This window comes from Achroia grisella, unplaced genomic scaffold, assembly GCF_030625045.1.
Source record: "Achroia grisella isolate CSIRO2021 unplaced genomic scaffold, CSIRO_AGI_Agris_v1 utg241, whole genome shotgun sequence".
NCBI classification, from domain to species: Eukaryota; Metazoa; Arthropoda; class Insecta; order Lepidoptera; family Pyralidae; genus Achroia; species Achroia grisella.
This window is the reverse complement of record NW_026712734.1, coordinates 2,457,099-2,480,594: the sequence shown is the minus strand read 5'-3', so window position 1 is coordinate 2,480,594 and position 23,496 is coordinate 2,457,099. Positions and strand designations below refer to the sequence as shown.

At 32.4% G+C, this 23,496-nt stretch overlaps 2 protein-coding genes across 3 annotated transcripts; both read right to left on the bottom strand.

The window, feature by feature from the left end:
* Nucleotides 1-606: 606 nt before the first annotated feature.
* On the bottom strand, nucleotides 607-7,492 carry LOC131842548 (ras-related protein Rab-40C). The gene is made up of 5 exons (XM_059191119.1): nucleotides 6,998-7,492; nucleotides 6,409-6,546; nucleotides 5,519-5,712; nucleotides 4,945-5,167; nucleotides 607-1,254 (listed from the first exon to the last, which is right to left on the bottom strand). Exons 1-5 carry the CDS (start codon nucleotides 7,104-7,106, stop codon nucleotides 1,040-1,042), a joined length of 879 nt encoding a protein of 292 aa, XP_059047102.1. The 5' UTR covers nucleotides 7,107-7,492; the 3' UTR covers nucleotides 607-1,039.
* A 1,452-nt stretch (nucleotides 7,493-8,944) lies between these two features.
* LOC131842525 (serine hydroxymethyltransferase) lies at nucleotides 8,945-17,090 on the bottom strand. 2 transcript variants are annotated; one of them, XM_059191085.1, is made up of 8 exons: nucleotides 16,899-17,090; nucleotides 14,661-14,887; nucleotides 14,251-14,366; nucleotides 13,516-13,676; nucleotides 11,487-11,682; nucleotides 10,639-10,910; nucleotides 9,462-9,681; nucleotides 8,945-9,305 (listed from the first exon to the last, which is right to left on the bottom strand). In XM_059191085.1, exons 1-8 carry the CDS (start codon nucleotides 17,013-17,015, stop codon nucleotides 9,067-9,069), a joined length of 1,548 nt encoding a protein of 515 aa, XP_059047068.1. In that variant the 5' UTR covers nucleotides 17,016-17,090; the 3' UTR covers nucleotides 8,945-9,066. The 2 variants fall into 2 exon arrangements, with proteins under 2 accessions (XP_059047068.1, XP_059047069.1); XM_059191086.1 differs by lacking the exon at nucleotides 16,899-17,090 and adding an exon at nucleotides 15,421-15,494.
* Between the last annotated feature and the right edge of the window lie 6,406 nt (nucleotides 17,091-23,496).

Genomic DNA, 23,496 nt, shown 5'->3' with positions numbered 1-23,496 from the left:
CTTATGACCTGTTGTATTTATCACCAGATTACTATTCATATAGCTAGGCACGTAATAATAATATTAGTACAATTTTAAGATAGTTTCGTACAATATAGATGGACAAATAAATGGCCTTCTCGCCGTACTAAAAAATATTCACATTATTATAATTAAATAACACTTATATTCACATATTTGTTAAGTAACAATATCTAATCTAGTGTCCCTATTATCTAGTCACAAATCCGTTGTTAGTTACAGCCTGCTTTTGTGTTAGGAATATTCCAACTTATTTAATTAATATTTCATAATTATGTGGATAACTACTATAATTGTATGTATTGCATAACATATTTACACACATGTGAAAATAATGAATGACATTTTCATTAATTAAGTACAGCTAAAATGATCGATTAAAACAAAAAAATAAATACTGCTATATTATTCAATAATATAATCCAATGCAATTAATGTTAATATATTGAAGATAAATTAACGCTTCGCGCAATACTACAATAATGTATCCCCGGTCCCATCTACATATTATATATTATGGATATATTATGGATATATTTCATGGATGTGTGAAGACATAAATATATAAGCATTGAACCTGATCTATAAATTTGTGAATCCGAACGTGAATATGAGTAATTATACAAATATTAAGATCATAGTACTTTATTTTTTCTTTCATTTCTGGGAGGCTGTGGAAATAAAAATGGTTCTTATAAATTCATCGGCCCATCAAAGTGTGAATGAAACATTTACATGTGTATAAATATACTACTGGCAGTCAGAAAGTTTGTACATATAACCAAAGTCGTATAAATATCAAAGATTTAGTATGGAAAAAATATTTTGTACAAAAATGTCATATAACGCTTTGAGATATGCATTGATATCTGATTCAGTCCTCAGATTACAAGTCATCCCAGATTCGAAATAGTCATCAGTTGAATCGTGTTATTGACATTACGAATGCACATCTGTCGTAGATTCGAACCGTGTTAATGTTCAGTGGTCACACATGTCACGATCACAGGATGTGTCTTCAAGCGATGGTGCACATGTTGCGATTTCCGGTGCAGTTGAGGCGCGCGTGGTGCGGATGTTTGGTGGTCCGCGCCCGATGCCTACTTGGCGCCGCAGAGATCGCGTACGACTTCAGGTGGCACTTCAGCGTTGTCGGCAGCGGCAGCCGTTCCAGCCCGTACACAGACGTACGGGCAACGATAGCACGACAACATAACTCTTGGAGGCTAAGTACTGTATATGAAAAAGAAACTGTGTGTTACAAATAATGTCATTTAAGTCTAGGTTTTCTAATTGCACTTTCATAAAAAATGGTTTACTGATAACATTTGGAAATTTACGTCAAATCTCCTTAATCAAATTGATTAAGTTTAAAAATGACTAAATAGCCGTTAATTATATTTTTGACTTGGTTAAAATTGTGTCTCATAAAATTGTGTCTCAAATAGAAATTCAACTGCAACTGCTTGCTTGCTGGAGGTTTGTAGGATGAGATATTTCAGTGAACATGATACTACCCAATCATAGGTAGTATCACATACATATTAACGTCACAAAGCTAGGTGACGAAAGAGTTGTGCTTCTGCTGTGCTGTAATTTCACAAGTGTTCATACTGTGCAGGCTTTTACCAGTGGCACTCAATGAGGAAGTAGCCATTATTATTGCTAAAAGTTGCATATAGATGGCGTGATTGGTATCGATGGAATTCTTCATAGTTTTGCAAACGTTTTAAAAAACAAAACTGTGTTTTCAAAAATGTTTAATCAATTTTTAAAAAGTTATATATACATGTTAAAATGAAATAATGCGTTTAGAAAAGTAATTTTCATATATTTACTCATTTTGTTATTTTCCAGTACTTAATTACACTTTAATCAGTGCTAATATGGGGCTCAATGTTTTCAAAATGCTTTCATAGATGGCATTGTCGTCATTTGTATCGGCCTAATTAAATGTCTTTTTTATATTTTCCAATAAGAAGCACTTAATATATTATTATTGTAAATTAAACATATAAAAAATTTTTAAGTAAATTAAAAATAGCCGAACAAGCATGTAATACTAAAGTGTTGTCATATTAAAAATAAATACATGTATTATCGATTTTTTTGAATAATCGATAACAGGATTTTATTACAGCGCATTATTCGATGATGCTTTTAATGAGTCGTTGTGAACAGTAAATTTTCATTATTTTGTATTATAGCAGTGTTCCGTTTCAAAGAACGGAATATAGTAGTACATTATTAGTGTCGTTGGTTATTTACATTTGTACTGAAAAATCGATTAAATAATAATTTAAAATATCGAGTACGAATCGTAGCTGTCTTCGAATACTGGCAACTGGTAAGATTAAAATAGTATTTAAAAAAAAGAGAGAAATCGACCCTAACTCGAATACCATAAAGTTGATTTTCTTTCTCATTAATATCATAGCAGTTTGTTTTTAACTTGCGTATGACTCTATGGTATAATGTTTAACGTGTATTGTTATTGTACGGTGCATACATTTCAAAAATTATATTTTAATGTAGGTACATACATTACTTTCATACATTTCAAAAATTATATTTTAATGTAGGTACATACATTTCTTTCATACATTTCATACATGTCAAAAATTATCTTTTAATGTAGGTACATACATTTCTTTCATACATTTCATACATGTCAAAAATTATCTTTTAATGTAGGTACATACATTTCTTTCATACATTTCATACATTTCAAAAATGAACTTTTTATGTAGGTACCTACATTTTTTTCATACATCTCATGCATTTCAAAAATTATATTTTAATGTAGGTACATACATTTCATACATGTCAAAAATTATCTTCTAATGTAGGTACATACATACATTTCTTTCATACATTTCATACAAATTATATTTTAATGTAGGTACATACATTGCATACATGTCAAAAATTATCTTTTAATGTAGGTACATACATTACTTTCATACATTTCAAAAATTATATTTTAATGTAGGTACATACATTTCTTTCATACATTTCATACATGTCAAAAATTATCTTTTAATGTAGGTACATACATTTCATACATTTCAAAAAGTATCTTTTAATGTAGGTACATAACACCCCATGTCAGACCCCTTGTATTTGGAAGAAACTTAAAAATAATGCCAAAAATATTAGATGAATATATTTTTAATACGAATATTGTTTTATTTTTGTTCATCAACTTTATCCCTCACTAACAATACTAGTAGTAGTACATAACCTGGTTTATACCGCTAAAGATATTGAAAGATATACGAGTAATTCAGAATGTTATCAAGTTCAAAATAAGCACACATTACTTGCTTAGATAACAGAGTAATATTACTCGTAATAAAAACATTTGTAACACCCATATGTATACTACGTATGTATATGTAGTAAGTACTAAGACTCATCTACCTCATCTACTCATCTACGCGCGGTAACCGCGCCGACCGACCAATAGGAGCGCGCCTCTCGTGTTTCCAGAAAGTTCGCGACTAACGGACGATATAGTAGTAAGGCAATGAGTGTCCCAGTGACATCATTGTAATATTTTCTCGTTAAATTTTATTGTAATATACACAATTTCGCACTAAATAACGTGTTACCCCGTTACACATTTCTAATAATGAAAAACCTAGACCGACCCTGTTCACTTAATCTTACAAGATCTGACTTTAAAAATTACGATATCCTCATATAGCCTTTCATTTCCCCTTTCAATACTTTTTCGCATTAAAAAGTAGCCTTTCTCAGGGTCTACATTATCTGTCTACCAAATTTCAATTAAATCAGTTCAGTAGTTTTGGCGTGAAAGCGAGACATTTGTAAGAATATCGCTATTAAAAATAGGGGTTGGTGAAAGACGGGTGAAAATTTAGGCGTGTATGTATTTTCAATGTAACATTATAAATAAATAAAAAATTGTCCATAATACAAAAAAATATTTTTTCGGGGTAGGCCACCCCTATGACTTAGGGGTATAAAAAATAGATAACAACCCTACCTCAGACCTGGCAAGTATACATATCAAATTTCATCAAAATGTGGGAGAAATATGGCAACTAACACTGTGATACAAAATTTATATATAAGATATAGCGGAATTCTCATTAGGTAAAAGAGGGGTACATCGTAGAATACATGAGGTATATACCAGTAAATTAATTGTAGCTAAAATCAGTCTCATACATATAACGATTGAAATAAAAAATCGTATAGCCCGATTTTGATACGTACGAGTATAAACGTATCAAAATCAGGCTATACGTATAGCGCAGACGCGTTACAACATATCAAAAAAATAGGCATGGAATGTAAAATAAACCATAACATAATAGGTATATACATTGGCACATAAGCCATATCTGCAGAGTGTCGGCTAACGATATTATACCTACACATTTACATTGAATCTTGAATCGTCCCTAATGAGGTACACGATACAGTTACCTACATATCTATTATATACATATCTTTGCAAAACAGATGTCATGTAGACTGAATTGACTGCCATCTATTTTCATGCTTTGTTACTAAGCACCCACTAGTAATCCGAACTGCTTCAGATCTAACATCTAGCGGCTACGGTGGCGAAATAAAATAGCCCGAAGAATAGCCCGAGTTAGGAAGGAACCATTTTCTTGTATGGGATGGGGTATCTGTATGTAATATTATGTTATCTGTGCTTTTACCAACAAGACTATATGACTATATATTTGATACCCACTAAAGATAAAATTAGTGTTAGCAATAATATATCTTTAAATTTGGAATGTACTTAATATTTCAAATTTAAATAGATTGACCTGACATCCAGTTGAGTCTTGTAGCCAGTATGTTCGATGTTTAATTAGTGAGTAACAATTATAAAATTAAAGTTCGCAAAATGACCAAAGTAAATGAAAAACTGCTAACCTTTATTGCTTCTCCATAATCTTTCCATGCCATTTCTATGTAATGCCATCCTAGAAAGTTCACAGAAACTTTCCCTAATATTAAAATCGCACAATGGGCTAACTTCAAAAAAAGCCATATGATTTTTAGCTGCATATAATTCAGCATCACGCTCCTGTACTTGTCGATTGAATGCTAGATGTAATCGGTTGCCGACTAACACTTTTGGAACTCCTGGTGCATGCTAAAAAACAAATTTATAAAACTCTTTATTTAAAGTCTATTGAATGCACTAATGTTGTTTGATATAACATATCTAATAATTCAAGTCATGATACATATGTTTTCTAATTAAGACTGTAATTAATTATTTATAGCCAAGGTTTCTCACTATATCAGACCATCCAAATAAGAAACAACATTCACACAAGTTATTTCTGTATAATGTTATATGTATGTATCTCAATGTATCTTCAATATACCATTACATTTATTTTAATAGTGTACAATCCAGAATAGATTTTTATTAGGCTGTTTACTTTGCAGTTACACAAATAATATTCATAATAAAAGTCAATTACAACTTATCCAATACCTTTTCAACTTCTTCTAGCCATCTGTCAATACTATCAAAAGACCACTTATTTGTGATGTCATAAACTAATAAAATGCCTTGCGCCCCCCTTGAGTATGAACGAATAATTGTACAGAATCTGCCTTGCCCTGACGTGTCCCATAACTGTAGCTTCACTCTTTTGCCATCTAATAAAATTGTTGTTGTTTTGTATGCTGAAAATAAAAAGAAAATGTAATAATTCTAAATAGCATAATGTAGAATAAAAAATATGTAATGTACACTTTTAATTTTCTGTAGAAGTTTATCTATTAAGAACCACTTGCCAATTAGAACTTACTGACCATTATAATATGAATTAAAAAAATAAAAAAATATGAACAATGAACATTTTTATAAACATATGCCATATCAATAGTATCTATAACAAAAATAATGGCAGCGTTTCATCTGATCTTAAATAAAGTAACATGTAAATCATTTGGGTGGAGTTATTAATTATTTTTTATTACAGATCCAAGTCATCCTTAGAATTTAAACCAGAAGTAATAATACCGAATTGCAATTTAAGACAAAGCTCGTAAGAGAACACACACATATTCAAAGTAACTTCCATATATTAAAAAATATTATTCAAATTAGTTTTTTAAGTCTATAAGTAGTAATGCATATTTTCAGGGTAGGATAGTTTACAAGACTGTATGATGGTAGTAATAAACTAAAAAAATCTGTTAAAAAGAAAATAAAGTCAGGTTGTCTGTTAGAGACTGCATTGATTAATATTGGCATTATAAGGCCACCTTTTGTTAGCATATTGTTGTATCAGATTTTTTTGTAAATACTTTTTTATGCACAACAAAGGGAATTATTACTATTAAATAAGGGCTGTCTTTTATTTATTATATATTTACCACTGCCGCTGCAAAAGGGAGAGTCAGCAGATCCATCTTCTAAGTCTTGCAGTATCTCCTGTTTGCCTACATCTGAATCTCCAACAAGTAGAACTTTAAGTAAGTAGTCATAAGATTTTGGAGCTGCTGGGGGTCGCCCTATTAGAAGAGACATAAATTATATTAGTTTCAGATAACACTTTTTTAATGTTAGTTTAAATAACTAAGAGTATATGAATTTGGTACACACATTTAATTTTTAATCTATATTTTAATGCTTAGTCCATATTTTAAAAATAATGTTCGAATACAACCATTTATTTATTATGTGAATTAAAAAAAATATCTTTCATTACAGTCTTCACACTAATTGGAAAGATATTTCAATCTACATATAGTATGATGGGTTGGATGTGAATAAATAAAATTTAAGTATTAGTTATTTTAGGATTACATTGTTTTATTTATATATTTTGATATACTTTGTAATGATTCTAATCCATATGGAGTGTGGAATATTTAACATTTTTCTTTTATAATCAAGTGTATATTACAAATACATAACAGCAGAACAAAAAATCAATGAATAAATATAATAGACATTATTTACCTGTTCTTTGATGATGTGACCGAGGCAATGTGGTGCTACCGTTTTGGGCAACCTGATTAGTCGCCTGTTGTGGTGCTGCTACCATTCCAGACATAGGGTACATAGTCATGGTGATTTCACTCGCCTGAGCTCCAGGTGGTGTTCGGTGTACACATCTGTATACATACTCTTGTTCTGATTTTATCTTTTTACATTATGCGTTTAGTTGTAGATATATCCATATTATTTATTTTTACATCCAACAAATCGAGAACACACTAATCAAAACAGATAAGTAAATAATTCACTGCTACTTCAATGTGTCAAGCAAAATACATTTTGTTCGTAGTTCTTTTACACAAGGTCGGTGGTGAAATAAGGTTTTTATAAGAATATTTAAAAATATTCTTCTATAAAAACACTACAGCAAATTTTGAGAATGTTGTCGTTAAAACTGCGTTGTAAAATTAATTAATATGAGAAAGAAAATAAATGAAATTAGCAACATATACATATGTATAAAACACCACAGATAAAAAAATCTGAACTGATAATAACGACTGTAGTAAAATCCACAGATGGCCTAAAGAAATACGTAGCAAAATTTTGACAAGTCAACAACAAATCAAGGCATCAAAACCAATAACATAAACTGTAATGTACATGCTTGAGAATGGCTTGAGTCGATATCCTTTTTAATGACTAAAGCGTAGTTTTTTTCAATTTCAATTCATGACAGGATATTCGCATCCGTACGTCCCGCGCAACCGCAAAAAAAATTTAAAACATTTAAGTACAATTTCTATCCAATATTACAATAAGTATGATATAGTATGATTAAAATTTTCGATGTTTTATGATATAAATGTAAAATAGCATTGAATGACTTCTTTTGAATACATTTTTAAATAGGGAGGGGCTACACGACTTGTACTAGGCAATACAAGTTGTATAGTTCCTATTAATTCCTTGTAGTGCTTAATCCGGCCCTGCATTATCAAAAGACTGATTCACTGACTTATCAAAAGTTATTTTCTTATTAAATCGAGGGACTGTTCTATATATAAATAAAATAAATACTATTGTGGAAGATTAGAATTAGTCATTTATGAAATATAATATTTATAAAGATTAGATTATATGGAGCTAATGTACATATATCCATCATAATTTAAATAATTATATAATTCAAATTCATAATAATAATCCCGGACAATTCGCACTGCGCCATCTAGTACCAAGCTATGCAGTGATTGTTTAATGAGTACTAGACAAGTAGTAGAAATAATGAAATATGTTTTTTTAAAAACTTACATAATATGTATATTGAAAACACCAAGACTCTTAATCATACTATATCATGAATACAGTTTGAATTAAAATCGCGACCATCGAAGGTAAATTGGTATGTTAAAACGCTACACCAGTAATGTCCTAAAATTGCAATTGTATTTTTAGGTAATAACTTCGATGTATTGGTGGCAAGCAGATCGTTAGACCTCATTGATAGCAATGTACCATGTCAGCTTGATCTCTACATGGTTTACCCTGGATACTATCGTGATAAATTCATGGTGCGCTAACTGAGCTAACTTCATGCTCATCTTATCATCCTTCATTGGTGTCCCGCCAGCGTAAACGGTTAGCTCAGGAGGGTGCACCATTATCATCCATAAGACTGTATTTTTATATAAAAAAAAACTAATAAAGCATCAACATGTATCTAAAATTGGAAAATAATCCGATTAAAATGTTATTATATTGTTCACATCACAATTTATACAAGATATTTAAAAATTTCTCTTGAAGGAGGTGTATTACAATTAAAAATTATTCATTGTATGAAAGTGTCTTAAACTGCCGTAGCTTACCGTGTAGACTATCGTGAGCGCGGGTGGTAATTAAAGTTCACCACTATCCTAGATATAGTCATGGTGAATAAATTTAGGTAAAATAAAACATTAAAAGAAAATTAACATCTCTTATTTAATCTATATAGTAAAACTTATTAAATAAAGTGGAGATTTAAAACTAAAGTTAAAAGTAATATAGGAATATAAAAGTTTTTGTAAACATCATTGTAAATACGCTTATAATGTTTCTAAGCCAGGTAGAGGAAATGATTGACTGTATTTTTCAATTTCTGTCCTCAAAGCAATGATTCTATTTTTAATATCCGAATTTTCTACCACAACTTTGTTGAAGTCTGCTAATTTAGGCCCTGATATCTTTATAGCAGCTTGGGCAATTTGTAGTGACTTGTCAATGTAATTAACCACATTATCAATGTCGGCTTCTTTCAATCCTCTTGTAGTTAAAGCAGGAGTACCTATAATATAAAAAATATAATAAGATTAAAATTATGAAATAAATTTAATTAAAAACAGTTCCATTTTTAAAGCTTGATCAAGTAACAAACAGAGGCACTCATATTTATAATATAAGAAGTGCAACTGAATAATATTTAAAACTAAATGAAACTTACCTAATCTAATACCACTGGGGTTCAATGCACTCTTATCTCCAGGTACTGTGTTCTTATTACACGCAATGCTACACAGTTCTAGAATACGTTCGGCAGTTGCTCCAGTGAGGCTGGCGCTACGAACGTCTACTAAGACAAGATGAACATCGGTGCCTCCCGTGGCGATGTGGTATCCACGGGACTTGAGTCCATCGCATAATCTCTGCGCATTCTTAATGACCTGTAACATACATATTAAAATACTGTGAAAAAAAATTCAAAAATAGGCTAAGAATTTCAGGTTCTCTCTTATTAGTGAATGTCTAATGTACATTATAACTAAATTAGCATGACATAACCAAACATTCCTTTCTTAGTTCAATTAAACACAAGCTTAGATAAATGCTGACCATCCTTTCCTCATAAAACACTTGAGGTAAGGATGGTCATACCAATTGTATGACCATCCTTATTATATTATTATTATTATATTACAGTATTTTAAAGAATCACAAATGTGACTGACAAATAAGAATTACACTCAAAAAGGATGTACTATCATAGTTGGACGTAGTTGCAACACCACTTTCTTATCAGTCTCAAGACTAAAACTTTGAAACGTGATGAACTAATCATGTGATTATGCTAACATAACTTATTATATAAAATATTAGTCTTTAAATAGATATGAGGCTATTCATAAATTACGTCACACTCATAGTAATTTTCACCACCACTTCACTTCTCTGCCACAACTTGTAAAACTTTATCAGTTAAAAACTTATGTTTTTTTAATATTAAAATTAAAACGTGACGTCACAAAATATCTGATTTAGTAATTATTCCCCTTCTAGATTTCATCATTTTTACGCGAAGATTGTGACTTTTTTAACCCCTTTTTATTACACAAATTCTTTATCGATTACCACTTAAAATGTGACATAATAAAATCCAAAATAATATATTCATGTAGAACATTTAAGCCGCTTGTGAATGTCATTTTTTTTCCATACCGTTTAATTTATCCCACATAGCTTAAAGGTAAATAAAACATCTTATGATATACATAAAAATGATATGATGATATACATAAAAGGAAGTACAGAGAGTGTGGTACTAGTGTTATTTAAATACATATGTTATTAATGTGTACATTTGATATATAGTGTATATTGTATCAGAGAACAGAAAATATTACCTGTTTTTGGTATTCAACAAACTCAGGCGTGGTGGCTTGCTTCATAGTAGTTGCTATTGCTGCTATTGCATGGTTGTGGGGACCGCCTTGTAAACCAGGGAATACAGCTTGGTTGATTTTGCTTTCTAGATCATACATCACTTTAGTTCCATTGGCCTTGACTGAACGAACACCCTTGCGATAGAATATGACGCCGGCTCGTGGACCTCTTAACGTCTTGTGTGTAGTAGTAGAAACTACATCGCTATATTCAAAAGGACTAGGGATAATGCCTGAAAAAAGATATGCAATTTGATAAATGACTTTACATTGTTGACTTCAATAAGTTTAGAAGTATAAATAAATTAGATTCAATACTAAAAATAAATAGTATTCAACAGTTAACGATTTGTGTTAATATGATACAACCTAAATTTAACACACAGACTTGTAAGCCGTATCTTCATGATACAATCTATGTCCATATTAAATTTCCTTAAGATTAATTCAGCCGTTCAGCCGTGAAAAGATCCCAAACAGACAGACAGACACACATCGGAATTTATAATAATAATAATATGGATTAATTTTAATATTGTTGGCCGCCTTCCGATTTAGCACACTGCTTTACTTCCAATGGTCGCGGGTTCGATTCCTCACGCGGTACAAACATTTGTATTCCTTAGTATAATTGTTTGCAAGTCAGGCTATTTTCTATATATGTTATGTATTTACAAAATTATATATTTAAGTATTTCTATCAGTTATTATAAGACAAGCTCGGCTTAGATTGGAACTATAGTATACCTTACGCAGTAGGAATTATCCTAGCTTCTTATTATTATTATTACTATGGTAACTATACGCACCAGCAGCGACTAGTCCTGATACATGTGCCATATCAGAATGTAAATAAGCTCCATTTTCGTCGGCGATTTCTCTGAACCGTTTGTAGTCGAGACAGCGGGAGTAGCAGCTGATTCCAGCTATTATTAGTCGTGGTTTAAATAGTTTTGCGGTTGCAGCGAGCTTATCATAATCTATAAGGCCAGTTACAGGATCTACCTGTAAAAAACATAAGTATAGTATTAAAAACTGGTATATTATTATTTTTTATGTCGGATTTTACTTATCATCTAAAATTTAATACGTGACAATAGATACATCTATGGAGTACTATCTATCTATTAAAATACTGTATGTAATGTGATAAATCAGTTATCTTTGTTGTTGTATAATGAGTAGTAAATATTGCATTAAATAATTACGATATCGATTCTGGAAGTCTGCTTACAGAACTTGCACTTTATCTGGTTGACAACCTATATAGTACCTATCAACGTATATAAATAAACAGCTGACTGTTACACTTTGATAGATAACCCCTGATATAATGAATGTCGCATACTGCATGCAATACCATTGAAGTATTTAATTGATGTAATCATAAAACATTTAAGTAATGGTTTTCCAGGCAATCTTCGGGTTTCTGATATATGAAAAGTAATATGGTGACCACTGTATAGATTTGAAACGTTAAATAATTACATTAATTAAATATAGGATTTTATATCCTATATCTAGTAGAATTCTTCTACTATAAATTAAATCTAAATGTAAACATAGTTTACAGAGTTTATTATTAATGATTGTATTATATAAAGCAGTTACATTATTATTATCAAGTATCATATTTAAACTAGCGACATGTCCCGGCTTTTTTCATTATTAATGTTTTAATTTTTCAACTTGATCTCTACTATAACACGCGTGTATTATACTTATAGTTATTGCTCGTGATCACGATCTATTGCTGTAAATTGCATTAAAATCTGTTGCAATAATTTAAAAGATATAAATGGACAGACAGCAGTGGCGATTTTGTCTTATATTATGTAAAGATACATAATTTTATATCTCTATTACTAGTATATAACATAAACTGTGTGTTCATAAATAAATGTGAGTGACTTCATTAGGGGCTATTCAAGTATTACGTAAGCAGATTTATCACAATTATTTACCCCCCATCCCCCGTTGTCAGCAAAAGTAAGCAAAGCTCTTACCCCCTCCACCCATGCTTACGTAAACATCTCTCAATTAATGTATTGTTTTTTTAGCAAAGACAATGTGAGGGTTGCCATTCGTGTAAAAAAGTAAATTACGACCGATGACGTAATCATCATACAGACTCCCCTACCCCCATGTCATCCAAAATAAGCAAAGTAAAGACCCCCCGCCCCCTATAGTGCTTACGTAATACTTGACTTGGCCCCTTATCTGTTAAGTAAACATATTTATGATAATAAAGTATTACTACCAAATAATACTGTATTACTCATTGAGATGAAATAAATAAAATAAATAACTATATATAGATTAATTGACGTAAAATAAAAATACGTAGTAGATATGTAAAACATAAAATATAAGATAACATAAAGTTTTTAAATATTACTTATTTATAAACTTATACTATATTATTTGTTTTACTTGACCCAATTGATGAAATATACATTTTTAAACTGCACCTTAAGATATTGAGTGATACAAAACTGGCGAAAATAATAGTGTAGCCCATTCATAACGAAGAGGCCACTTTACCCTATAAAATTTTGAACAGCACCATTTTTTTAATTCCACAAAATAATTATAAAAGTGAATAGTGGCTATGACAGAAGACTCATGAAAGTAGCATTAATTATAAAAAAAAATAGGTTTCTAAGGAAGATCTCTTTCAAGTAATACAAACTATATTTCTATTTAATCTCTGGTAGTGAAAGCATCACTAAGGATATTAATAAAAATCATGATGCTCATCACTTGGTACATATTCAATTTCTGTTATTAATATAGTACTATTTTTAATATGCTATGTTCATTTTTATGATTAATTACCTTGTATGGCATGCTTTCAAAGAAAATTGATGTAGCTGATATTTTCTTAGTTGGAGTGAAGAAGCCGTGAGTTAGATGACCACCATCAGGCAAATCTAAACCCATAATTCTACCATGTGGCTCCACAATACCAGTATAGACAGCAAAGTTTGCTGGGGATCCTGAAATTATAATTACAATAATAAACACTCAATATAAACATTCAAATCATATATTTTAATCAATAATAATATATCGGAAATTTATATTTCATTGTAGTAGTATTTTCTATTATAGTTTTTTTAAGAGATAACATAGAGCACTCGCTTGCACTAATGGTTTACACAGGTGGGTCCAATTGAGGATGATAGGATAAGCATTCAATTCATTCCGCTAATTCATGTGAATTTAATTGCAATGGTTTCCAGGGGACCTTATGGAGATTAACCTGATATGGTGCATTAGCAAGCACTAGTCCCCATTACTAACAATCCCTTCCATCTAGAGGTAAATTACATTACTAGGTACTGTACAGCATACTGCTTGATACTGCATTAGTCCATTTTTCTTACAAATTATTATATTTCAGAATATATCACACACTTATATACTGGCTTAACTCAAAAATTACAAATTTTGGAAAGTCCACTTTATAATTGTGGTACTAGATATGCAATATGCAAATAGCATTGGTCGAATTTGAAATTAGATGGTGTCTATAACAATGTCACAGCTAAATGCTAGTAAAAAATATACCTGAATAAGGTTGAACGTTGACACCCCATTCTTCTGGGTTGAGTTTGTAGGCTTCCAAGCAGCGTTTCTGTGCCAATATTTCTATTTCATCTATATATTCGTTACCACCATAATATCTGTAAGCAAGCTCTCAATGAATGTACATAATTTTATATAAAAATTTACATTAATTTTATATAAAATTTGTTAATTATATTGAACTTTATAGAGTAAAAATATGTATAGTATAGTTTAAATATTACCGACTATATTTTAGCCTGTAAAAATGTACAGCAAAAATACATGGAAAATGTACAAATAAAATAAAACTAATAAATAAAACCCAGCATGTGGTGTTATGATTAGTGCACATTTAAGAATATATTTATTGTTATTAAATAATAACCCTATTTAAATAATGTATATCATACCTCTGATTTGGCATGCCCTCAGAATATTTGTTATGAAGACAAGAACTTAGACATTGTAGTACTGCAACCGATGTAAAGTTCTCTGAAGCAATCATCTCAAGACCAGATTGTTGGCGATGCTTTTCTTTTTTAATTATTTCAAAAAGTTCAGGGTCAATGTCCCATACATTTCCACTTAGAAGTTGGCTACTCATTGTAGTGGTTGTAAATTTTTTTATAGTATTATCCTGAAATAATTTAATTTATATTATAGTCCACAAGTTACACCTTTCATATGAGAATACAGACTGAATTATAAAGCGCTAGTATTGCACAGTTCATGTAAGCAATGACCTGACTATGATACAATAACTAGAGATAACATAATCATTAATAAAAACTTATTCTTCATATGACAACAACAATAAACAACTCCACTCTGTTGTAAGATATATTACATCAGTCAATTTAATCTATTGGAACTGTTATTGATAATAAATAAGTAATACTTTACAAATTTAGTATAGTGGCAATAATAAAGCACTTATATATAGACGATTACTATATAAATAAATGAAGTAAATAATTACTATGGGTTAATAAGAAATGTGCGCAGGCGCATGGGATGAGTTGTTCTGTATTGGAATGGCTTGCAAATTTTAAATCAATATAATTTTATTTAAGTTTGTATAGCGTTTGGTTATAATTTATTAATAAAGTTATATAATTACTACACTGCTAAAAAAGTATTACTATTATTCATTTCCCATTTTTAACTTACGTGTTTACTTTTGAAGAACTAAAATAAACTTTAGGTTTTAGGGCGGGTACTTTTTTTTTATAAATGCAACCAGTGTTGCCAATTATCTTTTTAGAATATAGCGACGGTACAAATAAGAATATAGAATGGAGCTTGGAATGAGCAAGTAGTAAATTAGAATATCAATAGAATATGTGACAAGTGATTTGCCTGTATACCAAAATTTCATTTGAATCCATCTACCAGTATTTGTGTAAAAAAGTAACAAACATCTGCATCCAGAAATATTCGCAATTTTTATATTTACTAACTATAAAGTATTTGAATTTGAATTTATAAAACTCTATGTAATATTAACGTATCTATATAGAGCTAAGTAGAAATGCAACGCATTTTTTAAGCAATATTCCTTATAAAGTACGGACATAAGACGATAAGTTAGTTCTTCTAATCAATGTAATGTAACGATATTAGTAGAAAACAGAAGATCAGAAGGTTTTTGTTCAAAAGAGGCAAAATCCCGTAATTTTTAGCCTAAATATTATTAAGTTACAGAGTTAGTATAATTAAAAATTGAAATAGATCTTTAAATTGTCTATTAATTTTTAAAATGAAAATTTATACTAGGTAATATAACATTAAATGACATACAAAAAGTAGTACATCCGGCGGATGTAACCTGTTATTGCTTAACTACCAGCCTCTTACATAAATATATAATATAGTGAGTGATGCAGAGGATGTTTGTTTTCGGTTCAAATTCAAATATATAATAAACACGTCATAATATATACAATAAGGAGAATATATAAATGTAATAATAACAACCGTCCTCTGTATCACTCATTGTTGGCTGGTACATATAAAGTACTATTACGCTTTATCCATTGTATAATTAATGAAGTGTAGTAGATATGTACAATCTATAATAAATCTCTTAAACTTATTCAAACTCTGCTTGTAGGGACTGGTCTCTTCAAGTCGCCTGCTGAATTAATTATCTTTATTAATTTTATTGAATGAAAATTAATGTACATACTTTAATATCAGAATTATACTGATCGTCATTGTAATCATCCTCAACCTAAGTTTTAATAATAAAATTATAATAATGATGTACAATAGCATTCGTAAAGAGCTAGGGCAGAGTTTGTCAGTTCTTCATGGCTCGGACTATTTTCCGAACTGACGGTAGATTTAACTTATTGAGTGACTCTAATAGACCTACATGAATTTGGTATATTTATTGGTGAATTGACTTAATTTAATAAAATTAAATCATTACTCACAATTGTTATATTGTTTTAGGGCTAGAAAGTGTTTATTCAGCAACACTAACGGGATGTAAAGGGCTATCTAAAGCCGTAAAGTTATATAAAAATAAAAAAATTAATTCTGGTGAACTCCTTGTTCGTGTTTGTTCATTTGTCGTACTAAATTAGACTTTTCCTTTCTGACCCTGCCACACTAAAATATAATATTGAAACAAATGTACTCACCTGAAGGTTTATATTCCACAGTGGTATTCGTGCCGGTTTCTTCAATAATTGTGATGACAATCCAATATATCTCCGAGATGCGTTTAGAACACATGTATTTACTAAATTTGCATTCATTTTGTTTGATATTCTGTACACTAGCCTCGGTCGTTGTTTAAAATAAGCTTTTACATGTGGAAACAATATTTGTTGTTATCATTTATTGATAACCTAAAATGAACTTTATATCCATACTGGATGATTGACATTTACTGAGAGTTGCTCACTGACGTTCCAGACATTTTCTACTAATTTGTATACTATAATTCTTGCCAATTTCAAATTTGTTGTAGGTACTTGGTAACATATAAAGTATAAAAAAAATATAATTCTAATATATAGGAAAAAGCAGCTATGCAACCGTTCACGTACTGTATGATCTCGACTCGAATAAATAATATCATTTGTAAACATAACTAGGAAGACTATCTTCATGACTACTTGAATATCTTATCGCGTAGGCTAATAGCAGCAATTACTGGCCTTATTTAGTGTGAGAAGTGAGAATTAAAAGTCAAAATATTGTAATTATTTAAAATGAATCTGAAATTACCTACTTACATAGGTGCCTAACAATTAAAACAACTACCTATATTTCACTAATAAACTAACAAACTTGGCAGTTTACCAAAGATGGGCTATAAAATGTCGTCTGCGTGTTGTACCCCAGTTTCACCTATTTCAACCGCCAATCAGAGTAATGTGGATCAATAACCCCATTGCTAGCAAGGTATCATGTCATGTTGATCTCCACACGGTACCTCCTGGAAACCATCATATTACATTCCTGGTGAATTTGGCTGCTAACTAACCTGACCATCGCATACCGTTAGGCAAGCGAGTGCGCCATTTATATCCTTAGGACCGCCAAGGAGCTTGCTTTGTAAACAGTGTAGATTATGCAGTGAAATTACAGAATAAGATGCATGACACCTTAGTCCCCTGGAATAGTAACACATGGGTATCACATACATAGAAACACTTTTATGAAAACGAAAATTTTTGTAGTGCTGTTCATTTATAGATGCGCCGATTGTTGTTTACTATTAAGTGGACTGTCAGCTTCTTTCAGACTTTATTTAATAGATGTACATCAGCTTTATTTTACCAATTCAATTATAAAATTATAAAAATCGTGTATAGTTCAACTAACGAGTCACTGCTTTTGATTTAGAAATAAATAAAACCAAGGTTTTATTTATTTTTAAGCTACAGATAAAACACACACAGTTGTTGCACACTGAATAGAACAGACATACGTCAGTAAAATAATACAAATGACCATTTAGAGATAGATATATAATGATAGTAAGTACCTATATCTTGCAGTGGCTAAAAAGGCAACCATCACATTAGGCAGCCACCAATATCCATAATGATTACATAATTCTGGTCTTATAAAAGTTTGTATTTTCTTACTGATAGAGCTATCTAATAGTTTGATAGTTATCTAATTTTTTTTTCTGAATGATAATTATATCTTTGTTGCTACTGCCTGCTTTAACAGTTGACTCTGGCGGGGCACTGGATAGGATCAAGACCGATCAGTTAACGCTGGATTTTATTCGGCAGTCGACGTAAAGTTTTTTTTGGAAATCTTGCACACTATTTATTGAGTTTAGTTCTTGACGACATTTATTTTTTTGTGTTAAATAGAACTTCAATTCTTAATTTTTCTTCTTTGTTAATTTTTCGTTCTCAACTTCAGGCACTAGTTCGTCCGTGAAAATTAAAAAGTAGTGGTACTTATTTAACTATTAAAAATAGGATATCATTAAATAAATTTAAAATAATTTGTTAAGATTTTATTGTCTCTTAGTTAGTTTTAGAAGTTAGCTTGTCAGTGGACTTAACAACAATGTAGGTCTGGCTATTAGTTACATTTAAGAACTAATAAGATTCAATAAAAATAGACCGCATTAAATAGAAAAGAGTCATAAAAAGTACATCGTATGTTTATGCTGAATCTGAGTAAAATGATTTATTCTCATACGAATAGTACATTTTGTTAGCTCAAAATATAATTGCATAATGTGCGAGGTGATTTAATTGCTGTTGTGTTTGAAAATATCGTACTTGTTACTGAAGGCAGTTTACGTTTTCCTGTGAATCGAATTGCAATAACGATGTCTGCGATTGCTTATAAATGCTTGCTCGGTGAGTACCTAAAGATAATAATCTTTAGGTATTCACCGAGATAGTCATTTGTCACCTATTTCAGCTACTAGCAGTTTGATTCCTAAGATGTATTTCTGTTGAACAACAGTGAAATTATAGGGCACGGAGGTAGGGCATTTTAATCCGGCCGAATGGCAACGCATGATTGGAACGACGGGCGTGATATGACAACATGGTAGTCGTGCCATTGATGTAGGTATATATATAGGCAATGATTACTACCTATCTGTACTTACTATAGTTAGTTTGTTTGCCATACTAGTTACATAAAAAAGTATTGATTTAAATTTATAACTTTTTATCATTCGGCGAAACTTGGAATATATTACTATATGTAAAGGTGTGATTATCTGTTAGTCTACATATTGTGATTTATTAATATTTAAATATACCTACAAGTAAATAAAGTGCATTCAGTGGATTGGGTCAGTAGCTCCTTTGGCTCAGTTTATATCTTGTAGTAGTAGTATGTACTTAATATTATCATATCTGTACAAAAGGTACAATCCAAAAGTTCACCGCTAAGTTTTATATTAGATACCTTTATTAAATATATTGCATTTAAAAAAAGGTTTACATTAGGTATTCGTTAGATTGGATCCCGAATATTGGCTTAGTAAATTGATTACGTCTTTGTATACGAGAGTTTTGACATCTTTTGCATATAAAAATTCGAAATTATTAAAATAATGAAATTTGACCTCATAAAGTTTAATTACATTTGTTAATTTATTAAGAAGAGATTTAATATCTTTAGGGCTCGTTAACCAATCGTTACCACTGTAAAAAATAGCTACTGGTGTTGTTACTTTTTCAATACTATAATTGGGAGGCGTTTTCGAGTCATCACCTTCAGAATTTACCTAAAACCACCTCTTGAGCGTAATGTAAAAATCGTTTTAAAGATGATTCAGCAGGATAGTGAACAAACATAACAGGCAAATTAGTAACGTTTATTTGATTATAATCAAAACCAGCTGCTTGAAATACCGAAGTTTCACAAAAAATTACAGCTAATTCTGGTGATCCGCAAAATATGGATGTTATAACATTCGTTAGAATATCTCTTGGTGCGAATTTATATATACATAATGTTTTCAATATAACACTGGCACTAGGAGCTAAAGGTGCTATTAATCTAACAATAGGGCTTTTTATTTGAGACATCCAGACTACTGCAGATAGAGCTATCATTAATGATATCTTCTTGTTATATTCGGGCTTTTCTGAACACAATACAAATAATGCTCGATCCTTGTGAATGACCCACGTACATAAGATTAGTTTTATTTGTAATATCTAGTATATGACCAATCATGGCAGGCAAAACATACCGTTCCATCTCATCCCAGCTAAAGTCCCAAAACTTGGAGTAGTTTGGTGATAAACTGATATGGTGTTTGGAATGTTTATTTCCTCGAGAGTTTCCCAACCATACGTCGTATCCAGCATCAGAGAGCAGGTATGCGAAAGCATTTTTAGGTTCACTCGTTACAAAATCATCAGAACTGCATAAAACGCCGTGCATTAGGAATACCACAGGACCTTCACTTGGTATCCGGAACATGGTGAGTATATACCCGTCACTAGTCTGCACTGCGTGTTGCTCCACAGGATAACCATATTTTTTTATTCATTGTGTAATATTCAATTCTACGTTTTCATTATTTTCAGCTGTTTTATATTGTCTTATAAGAAATAAAGCATCTGGTACAGTAGTATGATTATACATTGGTAACGTTGCTAAATAATAAAATGGTTCAAACAGATCTTTTAGCTATGTAAATTCATTTATGTCGTTCAATGTATCTTTTTTAAAGAGCTTGTAGGCACTGTTTTGTCTTGTTATTATTGTACAAAATAAACACAAAAAGTATAAATATTACGTAAGCGATCCGCTTAATGTATAATTTTATTTACGATTACGAAGTTAAGTTGCTAGCCTTTATGAATGAAGGCACAATACATAATTTGTCCAACTAATACTTCCATTTATATGCAACGGAGCCATGTTGATCTCTGCTGCAATTGGTTGTGTGCATACTGCATGGGTTGCGAAGGCGAATAAAATTAAGGAAGTTAAATTCAATGCCGCCATTGTTATCTATTTACGTAAATAAATAAGTATGTATACTCTTTTATATCTATTTTATGACAAACATGTATGTCAATTGAAATTCATAATATTGGATATTTTTCATACTTATATGTTGCAAAAAAAAAAAGCGGTGAAATGTGACTTAGATGAAGTTGCGATAGTCAGCTAGTAATTCATATTTTTATTACTAGGTCTGTTTACTAGGGGTGTATTGCAGCGTCTAGTGAATTGTGGCCTTGGAATCTCACCAGTCGGCCTGTAAAGGAGGTGGGTTTTTCCACTGATCGCAGACGTTCTGCAAACTCTCGCCAGTGGCTCCAAGTAGCTGTAGTGGATACAGTAAACCGCGTCGACTCGCGGGCTAAACCTGGTCGAGGGGGCCTGCCGTTGAGGCAGGTTGTACAGCGGATACCTCCCGCTTAGAGCACGAAGTCTATCCCGGTGGAAAAGGCGACTCATCGCAGATATGCAACGAGTTTGGCGGACCCGGCGGGATAGCAAGGCCTGGTGGACGGCTTAGGGCAATGATAGAGGACAGAGTTATCATTGGCCAGACACATCATCTGAACCTGTCTCCAGTCGTATCGGTCTCTCCGCTCCACTGGATCAAGATGGGAGAAGACGAGGGTGTGCACATGTGTTTGCGCGTACGCTTGTGCACCTAAATATCTCCTGCGCAACTGACTGCTTCCGAATTGGACTCCGTTTGACGGAAAGTCCCGTGGCGATGGGTCGAGGTAGAGAGGTCCGATTTGATGCATATTGGGCTTTGTCTGAGACCTGCACGCGGGCGGCTCTGGGGGTGTTCCTAGAATACCGTGGTCGTTCCTTCTCTGATCAGGGGGGACAGAGAGGGCTCGGCAGCACCTGGAGCGGCAAAGCAGCCCTATTCAGGGAAGCATTGCTTTCCCTGTTCAGCCAGGGAGGGGGCTAGAAAAGGTGTCCTAAAAATTGCTCACCCCAACACTTTAGGACGGTAGCAACCGCGGCTGCCTCCGCATCGTTAAACTCGCGGTCGACGCCACAGAAAGAAGTATACAAATAATAAAATCCCTATTATGACATTCGGCGCGTGGAATGTACGTACCCTGCTTGATCGCGATGAAAATATCTGCCCCGAACGGAAAACCGCCATTGTTGCCCGTGAACTTCGTCGCTATGATATAGATGTGGCTGCTCTCATAGCTGATGAAGGGGAGCTTGGAATGCGGTGGCGAAATTTTTCAAGGGACTCGCTGCCTCTGAGACGCGTCGGTCAGGTGTTGGATATTAAAAATAGACTTGTTAACCAGCTACAAGAGTGTCCGGTTCATATTTCGGACCGCGTTACCACACTGCGCCTACACCTGGACAAAGATAACTTTCTTAATGTCATCAGTATCTATGCGCCGACTATGGATAAGTTGATGACATTAAGGATCTTTTATGAAGAGCTTTCAAGCTGTATCGAAAGCGTAAGACCTAAAGAGCAGATTCCTGTTGGGTGATTTTAATGCCAGGGTAGGACGGGATTAATGCAAGGCATGGAGTTGGTTCCATGAACAGCAACGGCCAGCTTTTACTAGTTATGTGCACAATTCCATCTTGCAATAACGAGTACCTTGTTTAGGCTTCCCGCTAATTACAAAAATACATGGATGCACCCAAGATCCAAACACTGGCATCTAATTGACTACGCAATCGTTCGGCAACGTGACGTCTCCCAAGTCCTCGTCACCCGCGTCATGCGTGGTGCGCACTGCTGGACTGACCATAGGCTTGTTGTTGCTAAGTTGCGTCTTCGCCTCTATCGTCCTCGAAGATCTGGTACATCAAAGCCCAACGCGAGTCTTAACGTAGATGGGCTTCAAGATCTTGAGATGAGGAAAGAATATGCTCGATCTTTGGTCTCTGGTTTGCCATCCATCAACAAAGACGGCGGCATTGTGGATTGCGACTGGAGTGCTTTGTCTTCTCACATACTGAACACGGCCACAACTACTTTGGGTAGTAGAGCCCGTAAGAACGAGGACTGGTTTGATGAGAATGATGAAGTATTGACGGAAGCAATTGACAAGCATCGCCGTCTCCTCCGACAACACCGCGGAGCTGACCAAAATGTGAGCGTTCCGGAGATCAGAGAAAGTAACCTGCAGCTGAGGCGATTATCTAGGGAGGCCAAAGACAAGTGGTGGCGAGAGAAGGCTCAACAGATTCAGTGGCTCGTTGACACGAATCAGCTATATAATTATTGCCAAAATACCGTTAAAGCCGCTGTCTGGAGTAGGTTTACTTAAGAGCAAA